Source organism: Etheostoma cragini, chromosome 23, assembly GCF_013103735.1.
Source record: "Etheostoma cragini isolate CJK2018 chromosome 23, CSU_Ecrag_1.0, whole genome shotgun sequence".
Taxonomy (NCBI): Eukaryota; Metazoa; Chordata; class Actinopteri; order Perciformes; family Percidae; genus Etheostoma; species Etheostoma cragini.
In genome coordinates this window covers 14,386,189-14,411,118 of record NC_048429.1, presented here as the reverse complement: position 1 = coordinate 14,411,118, position 24,930 = coordinate 14,386,189, and the positions used below count along the sequence as shown (strand labels likewise).

Below are 24,930 nucleotides of genomic sequence, written 5' to 3'. Positions count from 1 at the left end.
CATCCCTGCACTACAAGGCTTTTCCATTTCCAAAGGCTACTCCAAATGCAGTCAATAAAATGAGGCTTCTTTGCCCAAATTCAGAAGACACAACCAGTGTGCTTTAGGTAGGCGTAAGTCACTTCTTTTAGTTCTGACGTGGGCATGAACTCACTATGATGCTTTGGGGAATCCTCGGTATGGTAGAGTGTTAGAAAGGAGGAGGTCCAGATTTCACCTACTAGCCCTCTGAGGGCCCCACCTTTTTATAAGAGGAATCCTGTGAAATATGACAGACATTGCACAGAAGGACCCAAAATAGTCACTTTGTCTCTTGGTCTTTGGTAAACCCCGTTTTCCATGCCTGTGGGAGCGTCTTCAGCCAAGTGACCTGGTTGGAGCAATCGAAAATGGCGCTTCCAAAAACACATGCGATGCCTTTCACAGTCCTTTAGATCTTCAGATAGCTCATGGTGTTGGCACCCGCTGAGACTTGCCAGTATAGAATCTGGGCCTGACTTCAATGGGCGCAGTGATCATTGCGAGCCCCACAAATCCCATTTCCAAGGTCCTGGCTTAGCTCGAGGTGTGCTTTGAATGCTTGCAGCCACTCTCACACCTCGGCCCTCGGAGGGAAACACTTCTGAAAAACCGGATTGGATTTCCGGGACTTCCGTAATTGGAATTAAAAATATTCCAGACATTCAAGATTTGTGCAGAAGGCCTGAATGGTTTGAAGCTATCCAGCTTTTATTTTCATCTTTTCACATAGGACTTAAAACCCAGTTTAAATGTCCAGGCTAATGTTAAAGCAAGTCAAAGCATCAGTACAGAAGCATAATGTGAATGTATACCAAACACATTATAAAAGGATCTTCCAATACTGGTTCATTCTATTTCTATTAACTTAAGATAACACCTGCACTTTTGCTTGTGTCCCCCAAGCTCAGTTAAAACACGCTCGGGATGACAGAGCAAACCTTTACATGCTGGCACCCCGAACCAGGTCCGTTGCTGAGGATTAGCGTGATCTGTGTTTATGCTTGGTTTGGGATTGAGGATCAGGGCAGGCCATTGAGAGAATTGGATCCAGCATAGAGCAGCTTTGTGCAGCATAGCAGGTTTAGAGTGATGTACTGCCTGGGGCTTTGTGACGGCACTCTCCTGGTACCAATACACTCTCCTCCTTCTAATAATGAGTAGCGTTTTAGCTACAACTGCAGGTCAACAGGTGACAGATGATAACATGAGGGAAGCCAGGACCCTTTATAAGATGCAGTATCCAAGCTTAGATCAGATATCCGTAGTTTTCCCAAAAGTGAGCTAAAATATGATGCAATGTCAAAGGTTCTGGATTCCGTACAAGCCTGGGATGTCCGTCCTATGAGCCAGGCGTATCAAATGTCCAGTCCATCCCTCCCTTCTCCACTGTTTTAAGCAGGAGGCTAGCAAGGGGGGCAATGGACCCAATCAGCCCAGCACACAGCTCAGTTCACCTTCAGTTGTACTTGCTGTCAAAGGAGCATTGAGTACTTTGACATTGCTACAATTGCAATACAATTTCTTTGTCACCAGAATGTCACCTTTATCTACGGTGGCCTCTGTCAAAAAGATAGTATTACAAATAGTAAGAGCATTATCATAGATAATCCAAGCTACTATCAAATTACAAAAAGGAATTTACAGTTAGGTAACCATGTGACCGACAAGTCGAGTGAGAGGCCGCCAGCGAGAAAGTGACACGGCAAGTGAGTGAATGACAGAGATAAGAAAAGAGAGATAGGAAAAGCAGGCATGAAGGTAGCAAGCATGCCCAGATACTGTAACACCAGGCCAACTGACAAGGCTTCAGGTGTTGGCGGAGACTCGCTTTTCAAGTGCACCTAAAGATACTACAGGGATACAGGGCTTAGTTTTGAAGGAGTTCATTTGAAATGCTTTGTCAAAGCTTCCTAAAGACACCATGTTTGCTAGCGTTTAGGAGTTCAGATGGCATTGCATTTAAATGGATTAAAGATTGCCATGACTCAAACAGAAGCATTTGAAAACTGGTTCTAATCAGAAATAGTGACAAAAACTCACACTTCATATGCGGCCTTTTCACTTTGCCAACCAGTATGGAAACGTTGCCGGCGTTATGCTCCAGCGTTATAGCAGATCCAGTTGCAGTGTTTATTTTTGAGCGTGATAGTGTGTCGTCTTGAGAATGCCTCTCCCTCCCACTCGCCCATTCAAACTTGGACCACTTTCTGCATACTAAAATCATCGTCACCCACCCCGTGCCTCGCTTTACCACACACACACACACACACACACACACACACACACACGCACACCATGCCTGCAGTTTGCCACATTGTACGTAGGCTGAAATAAATGTTTAACTAAATTTCATGCTCACCTCAAGATTTAGCATTTGCATTCAAGCTTGTGTAATCCCCTGCTTTAGGCAAGAGATACAGAGTGAAGAGAAGTGATTCACTTTCTTGTTGCTTTTTTTGTCAGACCGTGGTTACCTCGCTTATCTCGAAAAGCCTCCCACTCTTGAAAGTGTGTCCTCTGCAGAAGATGAATACTTGTGCGTCACATCACTGGCCTGTAATTCCTCATGTTTAGCTAACTAAGAGGGGGAGGGACTCTAATAGATTTTTCAACTCGACTATACTGCTGTGTTAACTGTTATATTTGTTACACAAATAGAAGTGTTCATATTTAAATTCATAGTACCTGAATAAGTTTGGCCAAAAAGGGTTGCAAAAATAAGTACTTCAGCTGCCATAATCACCATAATAACCACCACTAGTACTGTAAATTAGGTAATTAATCTGTATGATTAATGAACAGATGGTGCATTGTTACAAGACTTCTTAAACTGGTGTATTACTATTGGGAAGTATCAAACAATAACAGCATTTTGTAACAAAGTAATATGTAAATGAATGCAGAAAAATGCCACATTTGATCAGATAGTCACCTCTGGAAATGGTGGTGTCAGTCGGAGTTCAATATAAATTGAAATGAATATATATCCTTGTGAGGTACTGTGTACAGACATATGTACATGTACATTAGTACATTAGTAGGTAAAGCAAATGTGGTACATAAAAAGAAGAGCTTAGAAGGCAGTAACTACACAGTATGTCAATCGTTTCCAGTGTAACCAAGGTGATGTGAGATCACATAATGAAAGTGGGTTAAATAATCCCTCGTAACGTAGACTTGTAGACTTGAGTAGGCAGCCGTGTGGTCATACGTTAATATAACTGCAGAATTGAAAAGAGGTCAAGGGGTCACTGCAGAGGTATGACACAAATCCTCTGTCTCTGGGGCAGCTGAGGCCCCTCACACGTTCCTCTGGGTGAAGGCACTATCATCGGCTAATTAGTGGCTGCCGTCCAAGAAGAGGGGACCTATCTGGGTGTACTTTGATAAAATCAGCTGACCTGTGGCCCTTCAAACACTAAAGCTTGTTTCTCCCGAGGGTTGCTTTTGAGTATGGCAGCGGAGGAAACTACCAAGGGTGATACTTGAATAAATAACGGCAGCAGTGTATTTAACAGAGGCAAAAGTATCTTGTTATATCTGCACATTCCTCTGTAATTGTGCCCCGCTTCCTCTGTAATTGCAGTGGCAAAATTCTGTCAAACTGCATTTGGGTGCATTTAGGAGAGGTCTGTCAGGCAATAGCGCTCTTGGTTCATATTAGAAGAGTTGACAGATTAATGGATCAAATGTTCTGCAGTAAGTTATTGTTAAAGGTCACAAAAGCGGAGGGCAGGCAACGGGGATTGGTACATTAAAACCATGAGCTTTGAATGACATTTGTTCGGCTTAGTTGTGTGCTTGCTTGGGAAGCGGTCAGTAAAAGCCAGTGAGTCATAACACAATGCAGACCGGTGAAAAACAATCACCTATATGCTCTGCTGAACAGTGTTGCCACACATGCAGATTAAAAGATACTTTGTAACTTTCTAGTACTACATGGTTAACGGCTGGATGATATTCTAAAGCACCGTTTACCCACAAGTACATTTTTGTTATCTTGCAGTGCCTTTACGGCCTCACGCAAGTACAACAATAGGATTATTAGTGACGCTAGTGGCGTAGCTCTACTGATAGATGTCCACCACTTTGGTCCGCAGTGAAATGTCTTAACAATTGCTGGATGGATTGCCATAAAATCAAGATCCCGAGAGGATAAATGCCGTTGACTTTGGTGATCCTCTGACTTTTTATCTAGTGTTGCCACTGTTTTTCACCTAATATATCAACAACTATTCTATTGATTGCCATTCAAATTTCATACAGACATTTGTGGTCTCTAGAGGGTGAATTGTAATAACTTTGGTGATCTTCTGACATTTCATCTAGCGCCACCATCAGGCCAAAACTTGTCCAATATTCAGCTGTATTTAGCTAATTAGCTCATGTTAGCATTTAGCACAAAGCACCCAAAGACAGCCTCAGAGCCCTGAAACCTCATGTAACCCATTTGTCCTTTTGGCAAAGACAACTTAAAAAGAACTATCCTTTACAATTTGCACTTTCATTTATGATCAGAAGCATTTATCAAATACACCAAATTTAGCCCAAATGAACCAAAGAAAGAACACTATGTGTGTATTGGTAAACTCCTGGTAGGCCACATTCCTTTGATTTGTTCAAACCGGTTCAAAATACGTCTTTGAGGATGTTTAAATAAGCGCTTGGTTCAAACTGGGGTCTTCATGTCCAAAATAAATTTTGGACATGACCACTTTTGGGTGGCCGTGCTGTAATTGCTTCCTGTAGGAGTTCTATTTTTATGCCTATTTAAAATTTGCCTGGAAGTAGGACAGAAAGACAAACAGAGACTAAACAGAACATGCCACATACCTCATTTCTTTCTTCAGTAAAAGAATGAAAGGCTCAGAATTGTTTCCCTTTCTGGGGAATGTGAGCCCCTGAAGAATGTGTTAAGGAAATTCCATCGGGAGAAGAAAACAAAACATGGTGTTAGTTGTGTCTGCAGCCGGTCGGCTGTGGGCAGCAGGTGAACCTCACAGAGGATTGACTGTTTATGCAGGGCCCACAGCCCTGGCCTTTTTACAAGACGCCTCCACACTCTCAAAGTTCCCTGTGAACATTTTCACCTCACCAACGTTTACATGAGGGTCCTGCACGCCAATAAAATCTTTTTCAAGCCCTGATCCCAATATAGAAGGAAACAGAGGAGACACACACTGCACTTTTTCCGCCCCTCTGATGTTTTTGATCCAGCAAAAATCTGATTGGAGTCACAGTTTGCCATTTATGATGTGAATAATACAACTGCAAAATCAAAACCAAGTTTCCTGAGATTACTAAACGTTCCATGTGAGCAATCATCATGTGAGCAGTCATTCAAAAACTCTTAAACACCAGTAGTGAGAATGAAGCCTTGATACAGACAATTTCTGTATCAAACTACAAAGTCCCTGTAGTGTTCTTTTCCCATTGGTCTTCCAAACAGCAGCAATGCAGAAAATCGGATAAACGGATTAACTGTGGTCCCAACCGGTCCTGAAAAGGTCTTTATAATGGGTTTGCAAATGCCTCCTACCGGCCTAGGCTGAGTGTTATTTGATAGATTAGATAGGAAAGCTTGTATTTATATGTTAGTGGGATGCAACAGTTGGCTCAGATCATTTAATTAATTGTCCCTCTCCTCTCTTCACAGTGATTCGAGCTAAAGTTGTGGGCAAGAAGCTCCTGAGAGATGGACCTTTTGGAACGATGCGCTACACAGTCAAGCAAATGAAGGTGAGAGCGTCAATCCTCTGCTGGAAGTGCTGAGGAGCGAGACACTGAATCTCTTTCAGCTTAAAAGGAACATAGTAGAACATTTTGGCAAACAAAATGCAGACAATTACATGAGAAGATTGACACCTGTTTCATCTCACTGAGCTAAACATGAAGCTAGAGCCGGTATGGTTAGCCTAGCACGGTTAGCCTAGCTAATCGTAAAGACTGTTTAAAAACAGCTAGCCGGCTTTGCTCAAAGTTAGAAAAGTCCTACCATCATCTCTAGCGCTCATCAATTGAAATTATGTAAAGAAGATATAACTTAATTATTGGACAACATCTGGCCAGCTGCCCCCCCCTCAGTCTTTTTGATAAGCTTAATCTAAGATAAGCATTTTTATTAATAAAAAACAATATGTAGTCAGCACATTTCTGTCTGTGTATGGATTAAACAAATTCGGTTTATTTGTTCTATTTTGTACAGAGCAAAGCTAGCTGTTTCTCTCTGCTACAAGTCTATAGCTAAGCTAAGCTAAGCTAAGCTAAACAACCCTTGGCTCTAGGTTCATATAAGTGGTATCAATCTTCTGTGGCAGGAACTCTAGAGTTACAAGGCTGTCTCTCCGCCCCCTCACCCGCTTTGTGATAGATTAAAAGCCGTTTGGAATACTTAGCATGAAAGCCCGCTTTTCACTTCCTTTATGTTCTTACATAACACTGCATATTTTTGACAGATGCTGACATCCGCCTGCTGCTCAGACAGGAGCCAGGCCGGAGGATTAGCAGGCTTACAGGCATTTTAGCTCAACCAAACTCCTCGCTCTGAGCGTGAACATTTCAACAGAGTCATGCACTGCATCAGTACAATCCCAGTTTGTACAAAAGCATTAAGTGGCCTCTTGTTAGTGAAGCACACCAATAACCACTGTAGGGATTATCGTCAGGAATTAAATGTGGCCTTTGCACCTCTTGGGTTATTTATTTGTATTACAGTCTGCTGGTTTACACTGCAAACAGTGGTTTTCCTTGTGGGCTATAATATAATGCGATTCCCTCCAAATTTCAACAAATGTTATGAGACAGAGGTCTTTGGCATTTCCAAACCTCCACAGTTTCAGGCTTAAGTAACAGGTTGTTCTGCTTTTCTGGGAGCGATGCATCTAAAACAGGGATTTCCTGTTGTTCCTAGACAAATAAATTACACTGAAGACACAACAGTTCTCAGGGCAAACACTCACTGTTGGCTCTGCATACCCAGGATTAATGAAAGGAGCTGATGTCCGCAGTTTAGAGATGCCCTTGCCAAAACAGAATCAAAGTTAAGGCACATTCCACAATGTAATTATGTTATCTATTATTTAGTTAAAGGTCCCATGGCATAAAAATGTCACTTTATGAGGTTTTTAAACATTAATATGAGTCCCCCCCCAGCCTGCCTATGGTTCCCCAGTGGCTAGAATAGGCGATAGGTGTAAACCGAGCCTTGGGTATCCTGTTCTACCTTTGAGTAAATAAAAGATCCGGTGGGCCGATCTGTAACCTTCCCCTTATGATGTCATAAGGGGAAAGGTTACCTCCCTTTTCTCTGCTGTGCCAACCCAGTGAATTTGGACATCATGGCTTTCAAACAAGCAAAGCATGGCAGTTGGTCAAGCCCCCCAACCCCCTCCACCTGGCCCCCCTCTTCCTCCTAAATAGTATTTAACGGCAGAGCCAATTAGTCATTCTTAATTATGTCATCTGGTAAAGCCAGCGTACTGTTTTTATTCCTGATTATTAATTTGAAGAGGTAGATTCAAGGGTGTGGGGTACAACATTGCACTTTTACTCCAATTTTGTTTTTTTGTGTCTTTTAGATGTACAAAGGATTTGACAAAGTCCAGCACGTGCAGCACATTTACACGGACGCTTCAGAGAGTTTGTGTGGTGTGAAGTTTGACATCAACAAGTACCAGTTCCTGATCACAGGTAAGCTTTTTTTTTTTTTTTTTTTTTTAAATCAATGATCAATGTTGGCAGGAAAGGGTTTTACAAAAGATGCTATCAAGTTCCATTATGGGAAGTTTAGGTTTTTGGAGCTCGACCCACACTAGGGACTAAAAGTCAGAATATCTCAGCAGCTGCTGCTTTGATTTTAACTATTCTTTTTCTCATCTGTCTTTCACAAGACACCAAACTATATGGAACGATTGGAAATAACTGGAATGCCCCTTTAATTAAGATTGAGGGAATTATGTGTCTGCCACGGCTGATTTTGAAAAGTCAAACAAATAAAATATTTTACAAAGTTGTTGCAAAGAGAAGGAATTAATCACCAAAACTCTTCTATTTTACATGCATTTACAAAAACAGCTGTTCCTGTGTACAATACAGAGAGATAATTTCTCAATGACCATGAAATAGTAACTAATGAGATGGCTTTACGCTTGGAATATACAGTATTAAAAAATGGTTTACTTTATCAGATCTTTGCTTCATCAAAATTAAACATTTAACACCATGTTTGTGACTTGACACGCAAAACCATCAAAACAAAATTGGTTTTAACTGTTGACATGCTAAATACTTTTCAGTCAGGTAACTGTTGCTCCTTCTCAGAGTGATTTGTCCTGTGACACAACCTTTACCACTATTTATACCCTACGATTTGCCCCTTTGCAATCCGGCAAACCGGGGCCCCTTAAAAAGAAAAAGAAAAAAAGATGCACTTACTTCCCTCGACTTCGTATATAACTGTCGCTAAGTCCTGACCTGTAAATACTGTAACCGCACCCCACAGTGCAAGTGAATGAGCCGGCGTTGCCAGGCAGCAACGGCTATGTTTACCCAGTCCCGGCTGCGAGTGACATCACTGACGTCTTTTGCTGCTCTCAAGGCGTTTATAATAAGTCTCTGCATATGATCAAGGCTGTATTACGGGTAATTTAAAGGCACCAGGGCCTGTGAGACGAGCTGCTTGGCTCTTCTTTGATTGAGCCTCGAGTGCACTGGCCCTGATTAGTATTTGAGAAGCATGTCACACACTCAACACCATGTAATAAGCCTGCAAGTGACTCCAGTAATCCCAGCGTGGCGATGCCGGCAGAGAGGGAAGTTTCAAGGGGGGGTCGAAGAAGCAAATATTTGTGAGCTGTCAAATTCCCACGTGGTGACAACACGGTGAAGGAGACATACGGTGACAAATCGTGATGTTCCTGAGTGCTCGCAGAACGCCGCGGTGCACCTGTCTCAGGAGTCGGTAAGCCACAAACGGCCCGGCGCTAAAAATAGACGTCTGCTGACCTTTTGATATTCAGAAATGGGGGTGTTGGTTTAATATGGGCTTACTGTGTGAGATTGTCTTACCATAGATAAACAAGTTCGACTGCTTAAGCTGTAATTTTATATTATCCTATGTTACATGTGGAGAGTTTTGAAATTAGACAAATGGCAAAATGACATACCAGCAGCATGATGCAACATCTGATTAAGTAACTGCCAGTGAGGCTAAGATCAGTAAACTTATTGGTTTCTTAAAAGAAACACTTTGGAAAACACAGAATCTCCAGAAAACCACAAATCTGGATGATGCTATCATCTATGCTGTGTTGGCAATGTCCGTCGACCGGTTAACCACTTTTTTCTCAAACTGATATCTCAACAACAAGTCCTATCCGCACTACCTGATAATCAGGTGTTAAACCAAATTTTAAGAATGAAATCTCAACCCTCGCTGAAACACCAGAAAGCTGTTTTCAAGTAGTACTTATAGATTTAACATACTTCAACATGTCAACCAATAGCCTCTGTTTTTTCCTTCCTCAGGTCGAGTGTACGATGGCAAGGTCTACACGGGGCTGTGCAACTTCAACGAGCGGTGGGAGCGCCTCTCATTGGCCCAGAAGAAAGGCATCAACCATCGCTACCAGCTGGGCTGCAACTGCAGGGTGAGTGGAAACCAGCAACCTCCGCCAGGCAAGGTCAAGAAAGATGAGGGAAGAAGAGGCGGGAGGAGGAACAAAAGAAGGAGGAGCTAGAGCTTACTGCTCCTCCATTTTACAACTAAAACTAAACCTAAAACTGCTGCGACAGGTTGACCCCTCCTATAAAGTCCACTAGAGTGCTTATTAATGATTACAGGAGGAAGGAAATACTTCTAACACAAGTAATGTGAGGGTCAGACCAATTCAGGCTCATCAATGCTACTGTCACTTCTGTTGCTAAAACCATTCACTCATACTTAAACAACCCTCACAGTTACATTTCTCTTGTTATTGAGACTGAATTATGAGCGTACTTTCCACTTGTTATCCATCATGGCTGTTCAGCAGCAACAGAAATAGAGAGAAAACAAGTTTTATGACTATCATTGGGAGTTATTAAATAACAGCTCTGGAATCAGCTCAAGTCTTCGTGCCCAGTTTTTATGTGACTCAAACATGCAGACTGCTGCTGTGCAGCTGCTCACCCGCCTCGTAAACTTCCTACTGTTACAGCAGTGTTCTGGACATCTGCTAACAAAATCGACCGACGGCCCCTATCAGTACAAGTGGATTAGCGGAGAGACCTATTTTGTTCCCAGTTCCTGTAAACTGTGTGCAGTGTGTACATGGCAGCAGCCCAGAAGGCATCCAGAGAAGGCCAGCGATCAACTGAGCCTTCAGTCTGAGAGTCAGGCATAAACATCATCGCATCAAGTCATTAAACGCATTCCGCCGGCCTCCGCATTCCTCCACAAATGATGATTTACTGCACTGGAAAGCAGGAAGCTTGGCGTACCGGTTAGAGAATTATCACATCTAGAAAACCACTCAAGCGAGGAAGTTATGCCGAACATCTCTGAACCGTTGAGGACACGCTCTCCAGGCTTGAATAACACCCAAAATGGGAAGTGTGCCTTCTAATTTGCTAATTGAATTTGCTGGCTCATTCATATCCAGATAAGTGCAGCTCCATGCAGCTGATGACTCCGTTTTGCTGTCAATAAACACAGCATTTCCGTTCATCACCTCTCTGAGTAGTCATGTGACTCTTCCTGCCAATTCACGCTGTATATTCACCCGTGAAGCTGACTTTTTGTGCGAGCACCTGGAGGTGTGACAGGACAAAAGACGCTCAATAAAAACTAACTGAATCATTACAAAACTACAAAAACATTTCTGCTTCAGGAAGATGGGTGACATTCCGCAGCACAAAGCATAGAAATGCCAGGGTACACTTACTGGTTTTTTACTTAGTTATTTTAAAAAGCTGCCTTTTCACACCTTATCTAATAAAGTCCTAAAGTAAATGACTGAAAGCTGAAAAGCAGTAGAGAAATGATGATATTCCTTTTATATTTAACCAAATCATATACCCACTTCCTTTCTTCCAAGCTTATTTCTCTTGTAAAATTGTGAGACTTGGTTTATATGTTAGTGGATCATTAAGCTTATTCTACTTTGGCCTTTGCACAAACCTCTAGACTGTAGACTCAATGTTGAAGTTGCATGCTACTAATTACGGTTAGCTTTAACAAGAAAATAAGCTCAATCCAGCATGTCCTTAAACAACATAAAAGGAAACTTTACTTATTTTCTTTCTTGGCAAGATTTAGGTGAATAAATTGATAGCAATCTCACCTCTTAATGCTGAATTTGAAGCTAGAGTCAGGGGACCGTTAGCTTAAATAGCCTCAGCCTATTCTTTTGTGTCATATTAGTGAAAATTCCAAGAATGTCCTTCCCCCTCTCTCTCCCCTTTCATCTCTTTGCCTGTCTTGTTTGAATAAAGGCCTAAAAATGCCCAATAAATATTCTTTAAAAAACTACAGGGAGTCTACACTAGTTGTTGCTAGTATCCAATCTTGTTTTCTGCTATATGGCTACATCATTAGTTTCGCTTCTGTCTCTGTAGATTAAGCCCTGCAACTACCTGCCATGCTTTGTGACCTCAAAGAACGAGTGCTTATGGACGGACATGCTGTCCCACTTCGGCTATCCCGGCTACCAGTCCCGGCACTACGCCTGCATCCAGCAGAAGGAGGGCTACTGCAGCTGGTACCGGGGCATAGCTGCACGCGACAAAACCACCATCAACGCCACCGACCCCTGAACCTCAAATGCACCCTGCCCCAAATCCACTGCCGCCTCCCTGACTCCGTCCTATCCCGGTATCTTCTAGAGTATTACAGGACTGTTTAAGCTCCTCAGCCTGGGTGTCAGCCTCTTTAAAAGGGGAAAAATAGAGAAAAGAACAAATCCATTACAGTGCCTGTTTCGTAGCACTTCTGATTTAAAACAATACCTTTTTTGTTGTGCAGATCGCCCTGTTTAACTTTCATTTTCCCACAAATCCTTGCACCAAAACCTTCTCTTCAGGGTTAAGTGGCGAAAAGACAGATATTTATAAGGCCAATAAGAAGTGTAAGACCTTGATAAACCTACATTGGATCTTCAGATTTAAAAACAATTAACTGACCTGTACGTATCATTGGTGGTAATTAGCGAGCTGCAGTTACCCTACTGCTAACCTAGTATTATGGTCACTTTGTGCATTGAGTCAGTTTCTTTTGAAAAGCAAGGACTGAATGTCAAATCAATGAAAAACTAACAGCCAGTGATCACTATGTACATACATGTAAAGATGTCACATTGCTACACTTGCTAGCATTACATCACAAACTTCTGCAGTTTCTACACATCAACAATACAGATGGAGTGCCAATGTGAGGTTCGATCTTTTATATTACACCTCTCATAAGTTAATATCCCTTATATATTTTTTTGAAAATGGTATTGTTTTACAGTGAAGTATACATTGATTATAGTCACAGTTTTTACTGTTCCATGTGTCTTTATGGATAGTAGTATCTCTGCTTACCTGAATGTTTGCAATGTAACTCATTTCACAGTTATATCACAAACAACGTCCTTTCTGTTGAGCACTGTTGAATTTCAGAGAAATGCTAGAAACGTCTGTTTTACAGTGCCAACGCAGGAACAAGCTCACTTCTTGCAGAGATGGTGGTATTTTATTTTTTGCTGTATATAAGCTACAGAAATCAACTCAGCTGAAACCTCTGTAATACATTTATTTATAGGTTTATTGGATGACACAGTAACTATGTCGTATTATCTGCACACACAAAAAAAAAAGAACTAAATATATAATAACAGGTCAAAACTACATTGCAACAACTATCACAGCCTCTGAAACCTTCCAGAGTGAAGGACCAGCGTCTCCATTGGTATGGTACGTCTGGTACTTCTGTATGTTAGTTTGATCATAGTTCCCCTGACTGGTACTCTACACCAATCCAATGAAAGTCAAGTATAAGCAGAGGTTTTAGACATTGAGATATTTTGTAAGTGTATATTCAAACATTTTTTTATTTAACTATTTCAAATGAAAGTAACAATATTGTCACTAAATTTATTTTTCTTCACCTGTTCCTATCTAGTTTTTTTTATTTTCTTTCACAGTGCCATACCTTCAGTCCATTCCATGAACAGACACAGACTTGTTTCAAAGAGAGTAACAGCCCCTTCATCACTGACACTAAGAAAATATCAGATCGCTAATGAACTGTGGCTTTGACCAAGTTGGTTGTTTTCAAAAGAGTAGTTTGACATTTTGGGAACTATGCTTATTTGCTTTCTTGATTGAAGCTAGATAAGCCAGTTAACTTAACTTACAGTCCGGGACTATATGCTAAGATACTATCTTGTTGATGTAGCTTTTATATTTAACAGACGCACATGAGAAGGATAAAGAAATTTGCGTCTATCAGCAAGAAAGTGAATAAGCTTTTTTTTCTCATTCATTCATCTCATTCCAAAATAACATGCGTGCCGTTTTCCCTCTGTTTTCTTCATGTGAAAGCAGCATTTAAACTTACCTCCGGACACTAAAGCTAAAGTATGATAAAATCAGAGGAGAAAGACAGGGATGCTCAACAAAAGGTCAATATTTGCCCAATAAATGTAACTAAATTACAATAAAATTATTTTATTTAAGTAGTGTTGGTCTACCATGTTTAATTTTGCACCACAAGTACTCAGCTGGTCATAGCCTGTCGGCCTCCTCTTGATAATACATCTTTGGCTCTAGTCACGATTAGGTATCATTTAGTTTTGTAAGAGGTTACAAAAACGTTAATATTTAATGACATTCGAGGGAAAATACATTATGTAAAGCAAACAAATCTACGCCAGTAGAGGTCTATTTTGTACAAAACGTGTCCTTTCTGTCTTTATACATGTTGACGAGGCTCTTTCACCAGCTGTGGCGTTTCTGTCTTACTATTTCTGTGGTTCATGTTTGTGTAAATATAATGTCTTGTTAACACAGAAACACTTGTCAAGAAAAAAGAAATCCAATCAAGGAAGCAGTGTACAGTCTGTGTGTAAACACTGATTCCTGAAGAGAGAGAGAGACAGAGAGAGAGAGAGAGAGAGAGAGTGTGTGTGTGTTTGTCTGTGTGTCTGTGTGTAGGGGGGGTGGGTGAAGAGTCCCTTCTAGGAGTTATGGAAATGTTTGACTTAATTTCTGTGTTTTATATTTTTATAATAAAGATTTAATGAAAAACGGGCCACAGGAGGTTGATGGTGATTTTTCTGTCTCGGTTCTCTGTACTGTGTTAATAAAGAATAATGTCTACGAGGCACTCACCATCTGCGTGTGGTTGGGATAGAAGGTTTGTTCATTCAGGGGGAATTTCTCAGGTCCGAGGGAATGGTAGAGCTTAATCATCTGAGAAAACTGAGAGCAGAAAATAAACAAGACAATGATAGGTCATTATTTAAGCAGGGGGGACGGGGGGGGCTACACCAGTATAGAATATAAACAAGAAGTACAGTCCGACACAACTCTAAACACCTGTCGCCCTGAAAAGGAAAAATCAAATATAAGATTATGTTGTTATTTTAATTTTTTTAAATGACATTGTACCTAGGGCTGGGTATCGTTTAAAAAAATTTGAATACCAATACCAGTACCCCTAAAGTGATACCGACACCAATCATCATCACTTCATTTGAAATATCCTTTTGCATTTACTGCATTTGTTTTTTTTTATGTTTTGGTGGCATCAACTGCTAACTCAAGTCACATTTAAACCATAACCATACAAAATGTTTTTTCTTTCTAGATCTGGGTACAATAAGATAATGCAGGTATTGTTTGATATTAATGTTCGATATTACTTGGTACTGGGTTATACCTCGCCATATTGTAATTGGAGCTGAATTGAATTTACATACGTTTTCTCCTACTATGGGTTTAGAAATGTTTTTCTACCTCTTTTATAACAGGTGTTTTCCACTTTGTAATTGCAGAATGTCTAGGCATAATGGCAGCTCTAAAAAGAAGCCCTTACTCAGATACTGAGCCACTGACAACCAAACCTGACATTTACTCTTGATGTTTTAGATCAACAGCAGGGTCACATGTACCATTAAATCCTACATTTTTTTAACCTATACATTTTTGGGGTGTTTTGTTTGTCCTTGTACACCTTAAATATAAGGAATATAATAAATGCATTTAACATATAGTGTACTGAATTGTATTCATTGTTTATTCTGCCTATTCTAAATATATACTGTAAATCAAAAGAGCACCTTCAGATTTTATTATTAACAAATGTTAATATAATAAATATAAAACTTTGGGAGCAATAAAATCTAAAAACGTAAGTTATGCCTTATATTATGACCACATTTTGGAAGTATGTGTGTTGTTGTGGAACATATTTGCTCCTTTAATCTTGTACTTACGTTGAAAGACTAAAATTATGAACTCATGCAGACCTAAGCGTTTTCACTGCAATCTTGCATCTTGTCGTCTCCAAGCACAGAGTAAGTAACAATGTGTGATGGCTGTGGAGGCCACTGGCTCTGCTGACTCCAGAGACAGGTGTTACAGCTCCCTGTAACGGCCCAAATAAATCAGCCAGGGTAGCCGCCAAGGGAGGGACTCACGACACCTTTGCTTGGGTTAAAGTAGAACAAAGAGAGCACTTAAACATTGCTTACCACCCAAGGTTTGCTGCAGAAGTTGTAGATGGAGAAGAGAGAGTTGGTGCTTGGGACGCCGCCGAAATGCAGGCCAATCACAAGGTTCCTGAAATCCTCACCGGGGATCATGCTGTAGGCGTGCTGGCGAATCAGGACAAAGTCTGGCTTGAAGGACCTGCAACAAGATGGATATGGAAAACCCGCAGAAAGTGGAGTAACGTCTGGTTTGGTTAACAATTTGCAATGTTAAGGGAGAGTGTAAAGTTACTTGTAAAGTCTTTAAAGAATTCAATAGCAGCAAAGATGAATTTTTAGACATGCTAGTGGCGTGGATTTTAGAATGGCGATGTCTCTCTGTCAGTTTTTGCCATGGAATTTGCCACACACATCCATGTCCTTTTCGAAGTGGATTGTAATAACCTGAAATTTCCATTTGTCCACTGATTTATAATCAAATATCAAAACTAATTCCAATGAGCCTCAACCATACTTTGTTAGTTCTAATTAGAAAATAGTAGGATTTTAAATAGCCACACTAAAATCGTGAACATGGGAATCTCCTTTCTGTTTATAACTCTGGCCCGACCGTGTTCAGGTCCGACATCTCCAGCATGTCTGCTCCACCTGAACTGACAGCTCTGTTAGCACATTAACACACTGTATCTGGGCCTTGTGTTTACAGTCGAAGGCTCCATTACTCAGCAACTTTGTCGGGCTGAAAGGGTGAGGAAAAGCTCCTAGGTGCACCTGATCTTTTTGGACCATCTATCCAATTAACACAGCTTAATCCTTCCTTTGCAAACTGTTCTGGGAGCAGGGCCAAGAGACCCATCAAGTACCTGGAGGCCTCATTTAAAGCCGCCCACATTTCATATTAACACAGGAAATTCACTTTGACTGCAGTCATATTTGACCTGTTAATGTTTTCAGATTTCCTTTAGGTAGTGCACAACTGTACATGTTTCAGATTCTTGTCATTAATTGCACTTTTAAGAAACTTTAAAAAAAAATGTCATGCCAGCCAGTGTCATGCCGTAACATATTCTCATTTTGATTCTTGTTTGATAGATCAGTTAATTGGCTGGGATGTGGAGAGCTGTTACAAGATATTATGCAACCATTTAATTGCACTAATTTACTTTACATTTCTACATTATAAATATCTTTTCCCAAACTGTAAAATGTATCTGAATCATGCAGCATAGGTAATAAAAGTAAACTTACGGTACGTAGTGTACTCTTGTGTGTGTTTTGCCAGGCATGATTATGGCTTTGCATATAAATTTCCGACAGGACTACTCATAAACGGCTTTGCATTGTATTATGCCAATTCAGTACTACACATTTACAGGTTTCCATGCATAGAGAAAATAAAGTGTGAAGTCTTTATGAAAGAGCTCATAATCAATTGAGATAAATTACAATTGTGTTTTCATATGTAAATAACAGAACTTATACATTTTACATGTTCAAATATTGGATTTTTAAATGTTTTTGAAGTAAGAACATTACTCAAGGATATGTCAAAATCTAGTCATTTAACAGAAAGAGCACTTTGAAACAATTAAAACAAATAAAATTGCTCAATTAATGCTGCATTCATGAATTTTAAGTTTAGTTGCCACCTTTGTCTGCTAATTGGTGCTGAGCAGGTAGTGCACAGGGGGCTGATCCGTGGGTCTTTGAAATCAGCTGCCTGCTACAGCTGGAAACTAGGTTGATGAGAGCGGTGAGAGCGAACCCAAACTCTTAAACCAAAACAATGAGCTGAAAGATGCCGAACCATTCTGTAGAGCTGAGAGGAGCGTCAGAGTTGGCTTAAACCCTCTGTGAGTATGTTGCGTCACTCCAAGTGACACATTCCACTAAATCATTTGATTCACTGTGAATGTAAAATTATTGATAGGTGCGGCTTTTATAAGGCAGATGAAAGCAAATGTATTTACCAGTTGTTTAACAACTTCACATAGCTCTTGCTAAATTACTTCAGCCAAATTTAGACACTTTCACATTACAAATGCACATTAGCGTGCACATACGCACAGGTATACACACATAAGAAGTAAAGGGCTGCAGGTTGGAGGGTGAAATTACAGCCAGGCCCACAAACAGGCTCTGGGTCCTCAAGTGTTGCTTATGTTAGACGGCACAGACAGGACTGGCAGGATGACTGAAGAGTGATCTGGTCTCGGCGACAGAGAGACTACAGCTGTTCCTCCATGCTTCTGCACTCAGCCACAATGGCAACAGACCAAAGGCTTCGCTATTTATACTGGATGAAGCCGTTTAGTGAGGCTCCAAAACCAAACCAGACTCAACAATTCATGTGAAACACAAGTTACTGATAAGTAAATCGGCTGGTTTGGGTAACGTGCTGTGTCTAGGAAACACCAAAAGTCAAGCGAGTACAACACTGCACTTAGGAGTGTGCAGTTCACAGCTGAATAAGCCAGGACATTGACTCGAAATACCGCTGCAAGAGCAGCCTTACACAAAATGTTGTACTTCATCCAGGAGGAACAATCAATCTTCCAATCAGAAAACCTTCCAATCCAGATCAGCTGGGTTGATTGCAGATATTGAGGCAAGTAGGGCTGCAACTAACTATTATTTGATTGGATTAATCTTCCAATTATTTCTCTTGATTAATGGAGTAATTGTTCTATAAAATGTCATAAAAAAAGTAAATAAAAAAAGACATGCCCATCACAACTTCCAAGAGTCCAAGGTGATTTTTGACATTAGTTGAGGTGAACTCTTATCCCTTTTTTTTAAATCTAATATGTTTACTACTGCCAGCTGTACTGTTGAACAGCAGAGCAAAACTGTTTTCTCTACGCGATGCTAAGCCCATGCATGCATATAACCAGATAGACGACACCTTTGTGCTACCTCATTACCACAGGAAGGCCGGATGAACAAATGCATTTAGCTTGGTGGGATGGCTTTCACCGGGCTATGGTTAATGGAGCCAGTGACCTATAGCAGCAGAGCAGAACTGAGGTTTGTCCCATTAACTCTGTTTTTCTGTCTCTTCACTTGGACTCGTTTTGCCGGATCAGGGCTCCCTGCTGGTCGTGGATTACACTAAAGCGGCACATTTATGCTTTACGATCCAAATCACTTGGGCCCCAGAGTCATCCCTTTGCGCATGATATGCTAATGCACCCTTTAAATGGGTTATCAGTGGTGCAATAAAGGCTCATGCATGCACTGATAGGGGGATAGCAGGGTTATAGATAAGGTCATGAAGAAGTAATGGATCCATGTAGTATCATAAGCCCGCTCATAACACTTCAGCAGTACATTGAGCAAGACACATGTAGGTACAGACAAGCTGGGGAAAAAATCCATCTTAACAAGTGATCCTTAAAGTTAAGTCAAAACAACCTGTGAAAAGGAAGTTTAACTAATACAAGTGAATCAGATTTATGTGATGTTGATATTATCACTTCTTTATAGACATGAACTATGCTAAAGCCGCTACAGTCCATAGTTTCATATTAACAAAGGATCTAATGACTATGTGTATGTGAAAGCGGTCGCTCGTAGTGATGAGCCCACAGAGAACTATCACCAGACTCTGCAGTTTCTCAGCTTTTTAGCCACTTTCAGCTCATTCTTTTTACGGTCCTGCAACTTACATTTTTGGCTTGAGTCTAACAGCTCTCACCAGTGTCAGTTCCACATGCATTAGCCAATGGCTGCCTGTCAGTGAAAAAACTTTGATAAACCATTTGTATACTACCTGCCCAGCATCAAATGGCAGACCAACATAGTTTAGCAGCTAAAGAGCCAGATGTTTCCCTCAGGGGTTGGACAAGATAGAACAGAGCTAAAAGGAGAGCGAGGGCCCTATTGTGCAACCGGCGGTACAAAGCCTGACACAAGTGTCTTTGGTAGTTTAAGACCAACGCTGTTTTTTTCCCATCCAGCGCCCACATTGTTTAAACAATTTTAAGAATAATTTAACTTTATAATTTGATAAAATGTCAGTTTTGTGTTAACAGTTTGTTTTCACTACCCCAATGGCCAAAATAATTCCTTACAATTAGGGTGGCAATTGATTCTATTTTTTTTAAATCCTGATTAGTCGCATGAATGTCCTAGTTAACTCACGATTAATCTCAAATGAATCACACATTTATCTGTTCTAAATGTACTTTAAAAAGGGATTTTTTTTTTTCAAGGTTTAGGGTTAACGCTAACGGACTCGACTCAGTTCAGTAGCTCAATCTATTTGAATATATTTAAGAAAGTTTAAAAAGTCACTAAATCTAGCAAGAAAGTTGCCAAGTTGTCAACACTGTCCACAACTTTCCTTCTTCAGCTTCCCGATTTCCCTAACAACAAACCAGAGAACGTCCGTGTCCCGTGCTTAAATGATCAAAGCACCAATTCACATGTTTAAAACCAGGACAGAGTTTACCCCTCTCTATATCTGTCTGGTTGTGGATACACTGCAAGCCTAACAGTTGCACAAGACCATAATACAATAAACTGTACAACAGTGCCAACAGGATGTTTTCATCAGCATTCCTAGAACAGAAAACTATTCAAACCGAAGACAATGTGCTGCCATTTTGTTCCCGAGATCCATTTATCATACAGAATCTCTGACCTTTTAATAGGCTCCACAGGGATGTCTGAATTGCGGGGACCATTTGTCTTTATACAGGCCCTGTGCCTGGCTATAAGGCCTTATCTTCTTCTCATCAGTCTGTCTCCCAATGATAAGGATAATCGGGGTAGAACTTGGCAGGAATGCCACAAATGCTCTTGGTATGTACTGTTTGATCAGCGCAGCACTTGTACACAATGCTGCATTGTGCCGAACCGGCTCTCCATCATTGGAGTGAAATGCACCTTAGAAAGAAAACTCTGTGCTTTCCTGTTACGAGGACAGACACTATAGTAAAAAATGCTACGTAGTGCAACAAAAATGTTATGTAGGCTTATTCCAAAAAACAAAAGCTTAACATTTTGGGACACGGCTCATTTGCTCTCTATCTAGGAGATGAGAAGCTTGATACCATTCTCCTTTCTGTGAGTTAAGTATGGAGCTGTAGCTGGGTGGTGAAAAGCTACAGGAGCTTAGCATAAAGACTGAAAGCAGGGGGAAACAGCTAGCCTAGCTCTGTCAAAAATGTCTAAAACTTGCCTAGCAACACCTCTAAAGCTCCCATATTAACACCTATCTCTATGTTTATTATGTATACAAATAGTAGAGTAAAAACAACTATTTTTGCTTTGATGGGGCAGATAGTTGCAGTACTAAGATGATAGTTAGTAAAGTATTTCACTGGTCCGGAAAACTTTTATAGCATAACATCAGTAAACTGCCACAGAGACTGGAGTTTGTAAGTTTAGATTCTTAAATGGAGCTCTCACTTAGTTCTCTGTGTTGCAACTTTACTTTGTCTTTAAGGCCAACAAAGCTGCAGTGTTACATTAAAATGTTGCCTTGTGTAATATAATATTGTTAGCAATTCAATTGATCATTCACATATGAGAAGGATTGGCTTTTGGCAGCAGTGAAGCAGAGCACTTTTATTTGAATGAAAGAAGATGTTTAATCCTGTCAAACATTACACAAAGACATTACCTTCGGGGAACATTTTCATTCTTCCTTTGGCGCTTTGCTAATGAAAACTTTGTATGCTTTTGTTAAATGATAAACATCATCAGTCAGAAACCACTGGAGAGTTTCCAAAACTCCCCTCTGTCCACCTAATTCAATTTTGTGTAAATCAACATTTTTGTTTATTTTAATTGGTAGACTGAGATCCACCAGGCAGGGAACAAACTGTAATGTTGGAGCAAAGTTTGATCAAAAGGTGGAGTTTGGAAAAAGCAGAATAAAAGAAATAAAAGTAAAAATGCAAATGCAAACAGATAAAGCAGTACCAAAATGTTAATTCTGTTAAACACTACATTTTGGGAAATTATTTTATCTTTGATGGTTATGAAGTTTTACTAAAACAAAAAGACATTTTGATTGTGTTTTTATCTGGAACTGTGAGCAAAGAAGTCTAAACACTCCGTGTGCACAGCGACTCCCTGGAGCCGAGCATCATGTCGTGGTCCCCTGGCCTGGATCTAGGATCCTCTGTGGTTGTGGCTCCAGAGCGAGCTGGCAGTGGCTCAGATCCTGGGCGGTGGCCTGGTCAGGGCTGCCAACATCTCTGGATCGCCTCCAGATGCAATCGCACCCCAAGGTTTATCTCTACATCACGCTGAACGCAGCGAAGGCCGCGTAGCAAAAAAGGACGCACGCCAACAACCGAAACTCTTCTTAAATCCAGACAGAAGAGGGTGTAGCTTAGGCGCACCTACTTGCAATCACAATCACAGAATGTTTAGTTGCTTAACGGTGATTGTGTTGAGGATTATGAGAGGAGTCCCCCGGGAGGCACAAGGAATCAGGAGAGGAGCTGCAAGAGCGATAGAGCATCAAATGACCTCTGGCAGAAAGGGAAATGAATGTTGTTACGAGTTCGAGGGAATTAGAGGGGCCATTTGTATTCATGGCTATGTTACAAAAGCGGGGATGGTGGAGTGGGCCTCTGTGTGCTTTCATTACAGTCACAGTGCTCCTAAAGGAAACCACCCTTAGGCCTCCAAAAGCCATGTCTGAACTCAGCGTGTCTGTGAGCGGGATTTATTCGCTCGGTAACAAGATGAACATGTCGGAGGTACTAGGTGTTGAGGCAGCTCCAGGCGGACAGTTCCTTCACTGATTAAAATGGGCTTTCAAAGGGGGTCAAGGCTTGTTTGTATTGTGGGTGCATATGTGTGGGTGAATTGTCTGTGTGGTCTAAGAACCAAATCGTCACCTGAGGTAACCAAAGGAGCAAAGTCTAAGTATGTGCTCTGTAGGAATTGGAAAGGAAAGAGGGGTGGCCCCATTTTAGGACAGAAAATTAAATAGAAGGAGGACAACAACAACAACAACAAAAATCAGACAGGGATCTGGTTATGTAATCTGGCTGAATCCCCCCCCCACTACACCTACGGGGCAGAGAACTGCAAGGAATGTGATGTGGCTATAGCAAAGGTCGTGAACCACACACACACACACACAGAGGAAAATGTCTGTCTGAACACGGAACTCAGCATATAATTGAAACAAATTGGTTTTTAAGTGTGTTCATTTCAACTATCCTTTTTATTTAAAACGATTTTTGGTTCCTTTTTCCTCAACTCGTCATTTAGGACATCCAGTACAGCTTTTTAATTTCAGTACTTGATGTTTCTAAGTCCATATCAAAAAAAGTTGATGTTTAAAGCACCTTCGGAGTGGAATAACTTACCAGTAAATATTTCAGAGTGACATTTTACAGTAAAGTTTGGCTATATTTTCTGATCTGTTTCTGAATGATTATGTTATGATGTATTATTCTGTTGTAATTGTGTGTTTTTTTGTGTTTGTTTTTTGTGTCCGTTTTGTTTTGCTTATCTTGTTTTTATATATGTGCAATGTTTGTTGTGTGGTATCTTGAGCACCCCTTCGAAAACGATATAGTACATATCAAGGGGTAATCCTAATTAAAGAATTTCAAGAACAAAATTCAGAGAACTATCTCAAATCCAGTCAACAGAATGTTAACTTTATTGCTACGAGCAACAGCCGCTGTGTCAATTGAAAATCAGAGGAGACTCGCTACAGACTGATGTCTGATACTTCAATAAAAAGTAAAAATAAAAAAATAAGCCCCTTCTTCCAACATCATGTCAGCAAACATGAACACGTCAGGCTGAATGAATGGAGTCAAACAAAATGGCAGCTCAGTCTGGAAATCAGGCCACATGTAAACCGGCTGGTGTACGTCACTGTCAGGTTACATGTAGTTTTACTTCTAATGAGCAAAATGAGCTGTCATGCGGTCAGAATGTATTAGGCCAAACAGCTTGCCTGGTTTAAATTAAGCTTGTTTCATTGAAATTCAGTGTAAGTGTAGGTATGACTGCCCTCACAGGTGCAATAATGTGAGCGGCAAGTATTAATCAGGCCCTCTAAGAGCAATAAATGTTTTTTATAAATCGAGAACTGAAGTTTGTTGTGCAGAAGGTTCTTTTAACATGATGGAAAACTTAACACATTTACTTTAAGTCCATATTTTAGCCATCTATCTGACACAACCACCCGGAACTACTCCCAGTGGGTTCAACGTTTAAACAAGCTCAATAACCTCATCAATCACTGGCAGTTAATGCACCGCTCCCCGACATTAATCACCACTAATTAATCAACTGGTTTCATATACCACACCGGTAGTTCTGTGAGGACGATAGAGGAGAGAGACGTTGCTCTGTGGCTTATCATTCTTTGGCTGCTGTGATCCGTCTTTTAGCCAGACCAGTGTTCCCACTCGGAGCCGAGCAGCTCGCTGGAGGTTTTGACAGCGGCGAGCGGAGAAAGGGCTGACTACAGCAGTGCAGCAGTGAACAACACGCCATAACTACTGTACCTTGTGGCATGTTGCTGTGCTTGACTGTAGGCTGTGTAGTGCGTGCCACGTTGCACGTACATTAGCGGTTGCAAAGTTGCATGTCACTTTTTATTTTAGGCCCTGGAAGCAGAAGTCAGACTCTGTTGCATCTTTTTATTTCGTTGTTTTGGCTCATCGGTTCATCACCATATGCATACGCTTTTGGACAGTGTGTGCACAAAGCCAGTCATTACTATACATATGCTTTAATTTATTTATAATAATTTAGATTTTGTTTAGATTTATTTAAAGCTCTGCATGGTTCTTTTTATATGTATATTAATCATTATGAAAATGGGCACAAGTTAATTTCCTCTCCCACAATTGGCCATTAAATGGAAGTAGACACACCCTCATTAAGCTATTATATCATATTTTAATATTTCTGTCTTTAGACCTGTGAATAAAATACAAAACAACAAAGAGGAAGCGTTTTCACACAACGAGGTCCTTCAACAGCCTCAGAGCAGCTTCCATTAATTCCTCACATGAACGTGTATGTGTTATTGGCAGTGATAGATCTACTAGATCATCAAAGATTAAGGAAAATATTCAATGATTTAGTTCCTAACACTTGCATCGAAACAGACTTTATAAAGCACTTCACTATAAAGGATATAATAAAAAGAACGTACAGCGACATAAAATGATGCCTCCTATCAATGTAAAGAGAAATAAAAATAAAATGGAGGTACGCAGACTATTATTATTATTTATAT

General features: G+C 40.6%; 2 protein-coding genes across 4 annotated transcripts in view; one reads left to right on the top strand and one right to left on the bottom strand.

Annotated features, from left to right (window-relative positions):
- LOC117938706 (metalloproteinase inhibitor 3) overlaps positions 1–14,066 on the top strand; it is a 15,617-nt gene extending 1,551 nt beyond the window's left edge. Inside the window, exons 2-5 of the mRNA XM_034863502.1 lie at positions 5,678–5,760; positions 7,599–7,710; positions 9,547–9,668; positions 11,617–14,066. Coding sequence (XP_034719393.1) covers positions 5,678–5,760; positions 7,599–7,710; positions 9,547–9,668; positions 11,617–11,814 — 515 coding nt within the window. The 3' untranslated portion in view covers positions 11,815–14,066. The remainder of the gene's footprint in view (positions 1–5,677; positions 5,761–7,598; positions 7,711–9,546; positions 9,669–11,616) is intronic.
- syn3 (synapsin III) overlaps positions 1–24,930 on the bottom strand; it is a 112,893-nt gene that overhangs the window by 42,511 nt on the left and 45,452 nt on the right. For all 3 annotated transcript variants that reach the window (XM_034863489.1, XM_034863488.1, XM_034863487.1), the window contains exons 5-6: positions 15,738–15,894; positions 14,374–14,463 (exon numbers count right to left, since the gene is read on the bottom strand). In XM_034863489.1, the coding sequence (XP_034719380.1) occupies positions 14,374–14,463; positions 15,738–15,894 (247 nt within the window). The remainder of the gene's footprint in view (positions 1–14,373; positions 14,464–15,737; positions 15,895–24,930) is intronic.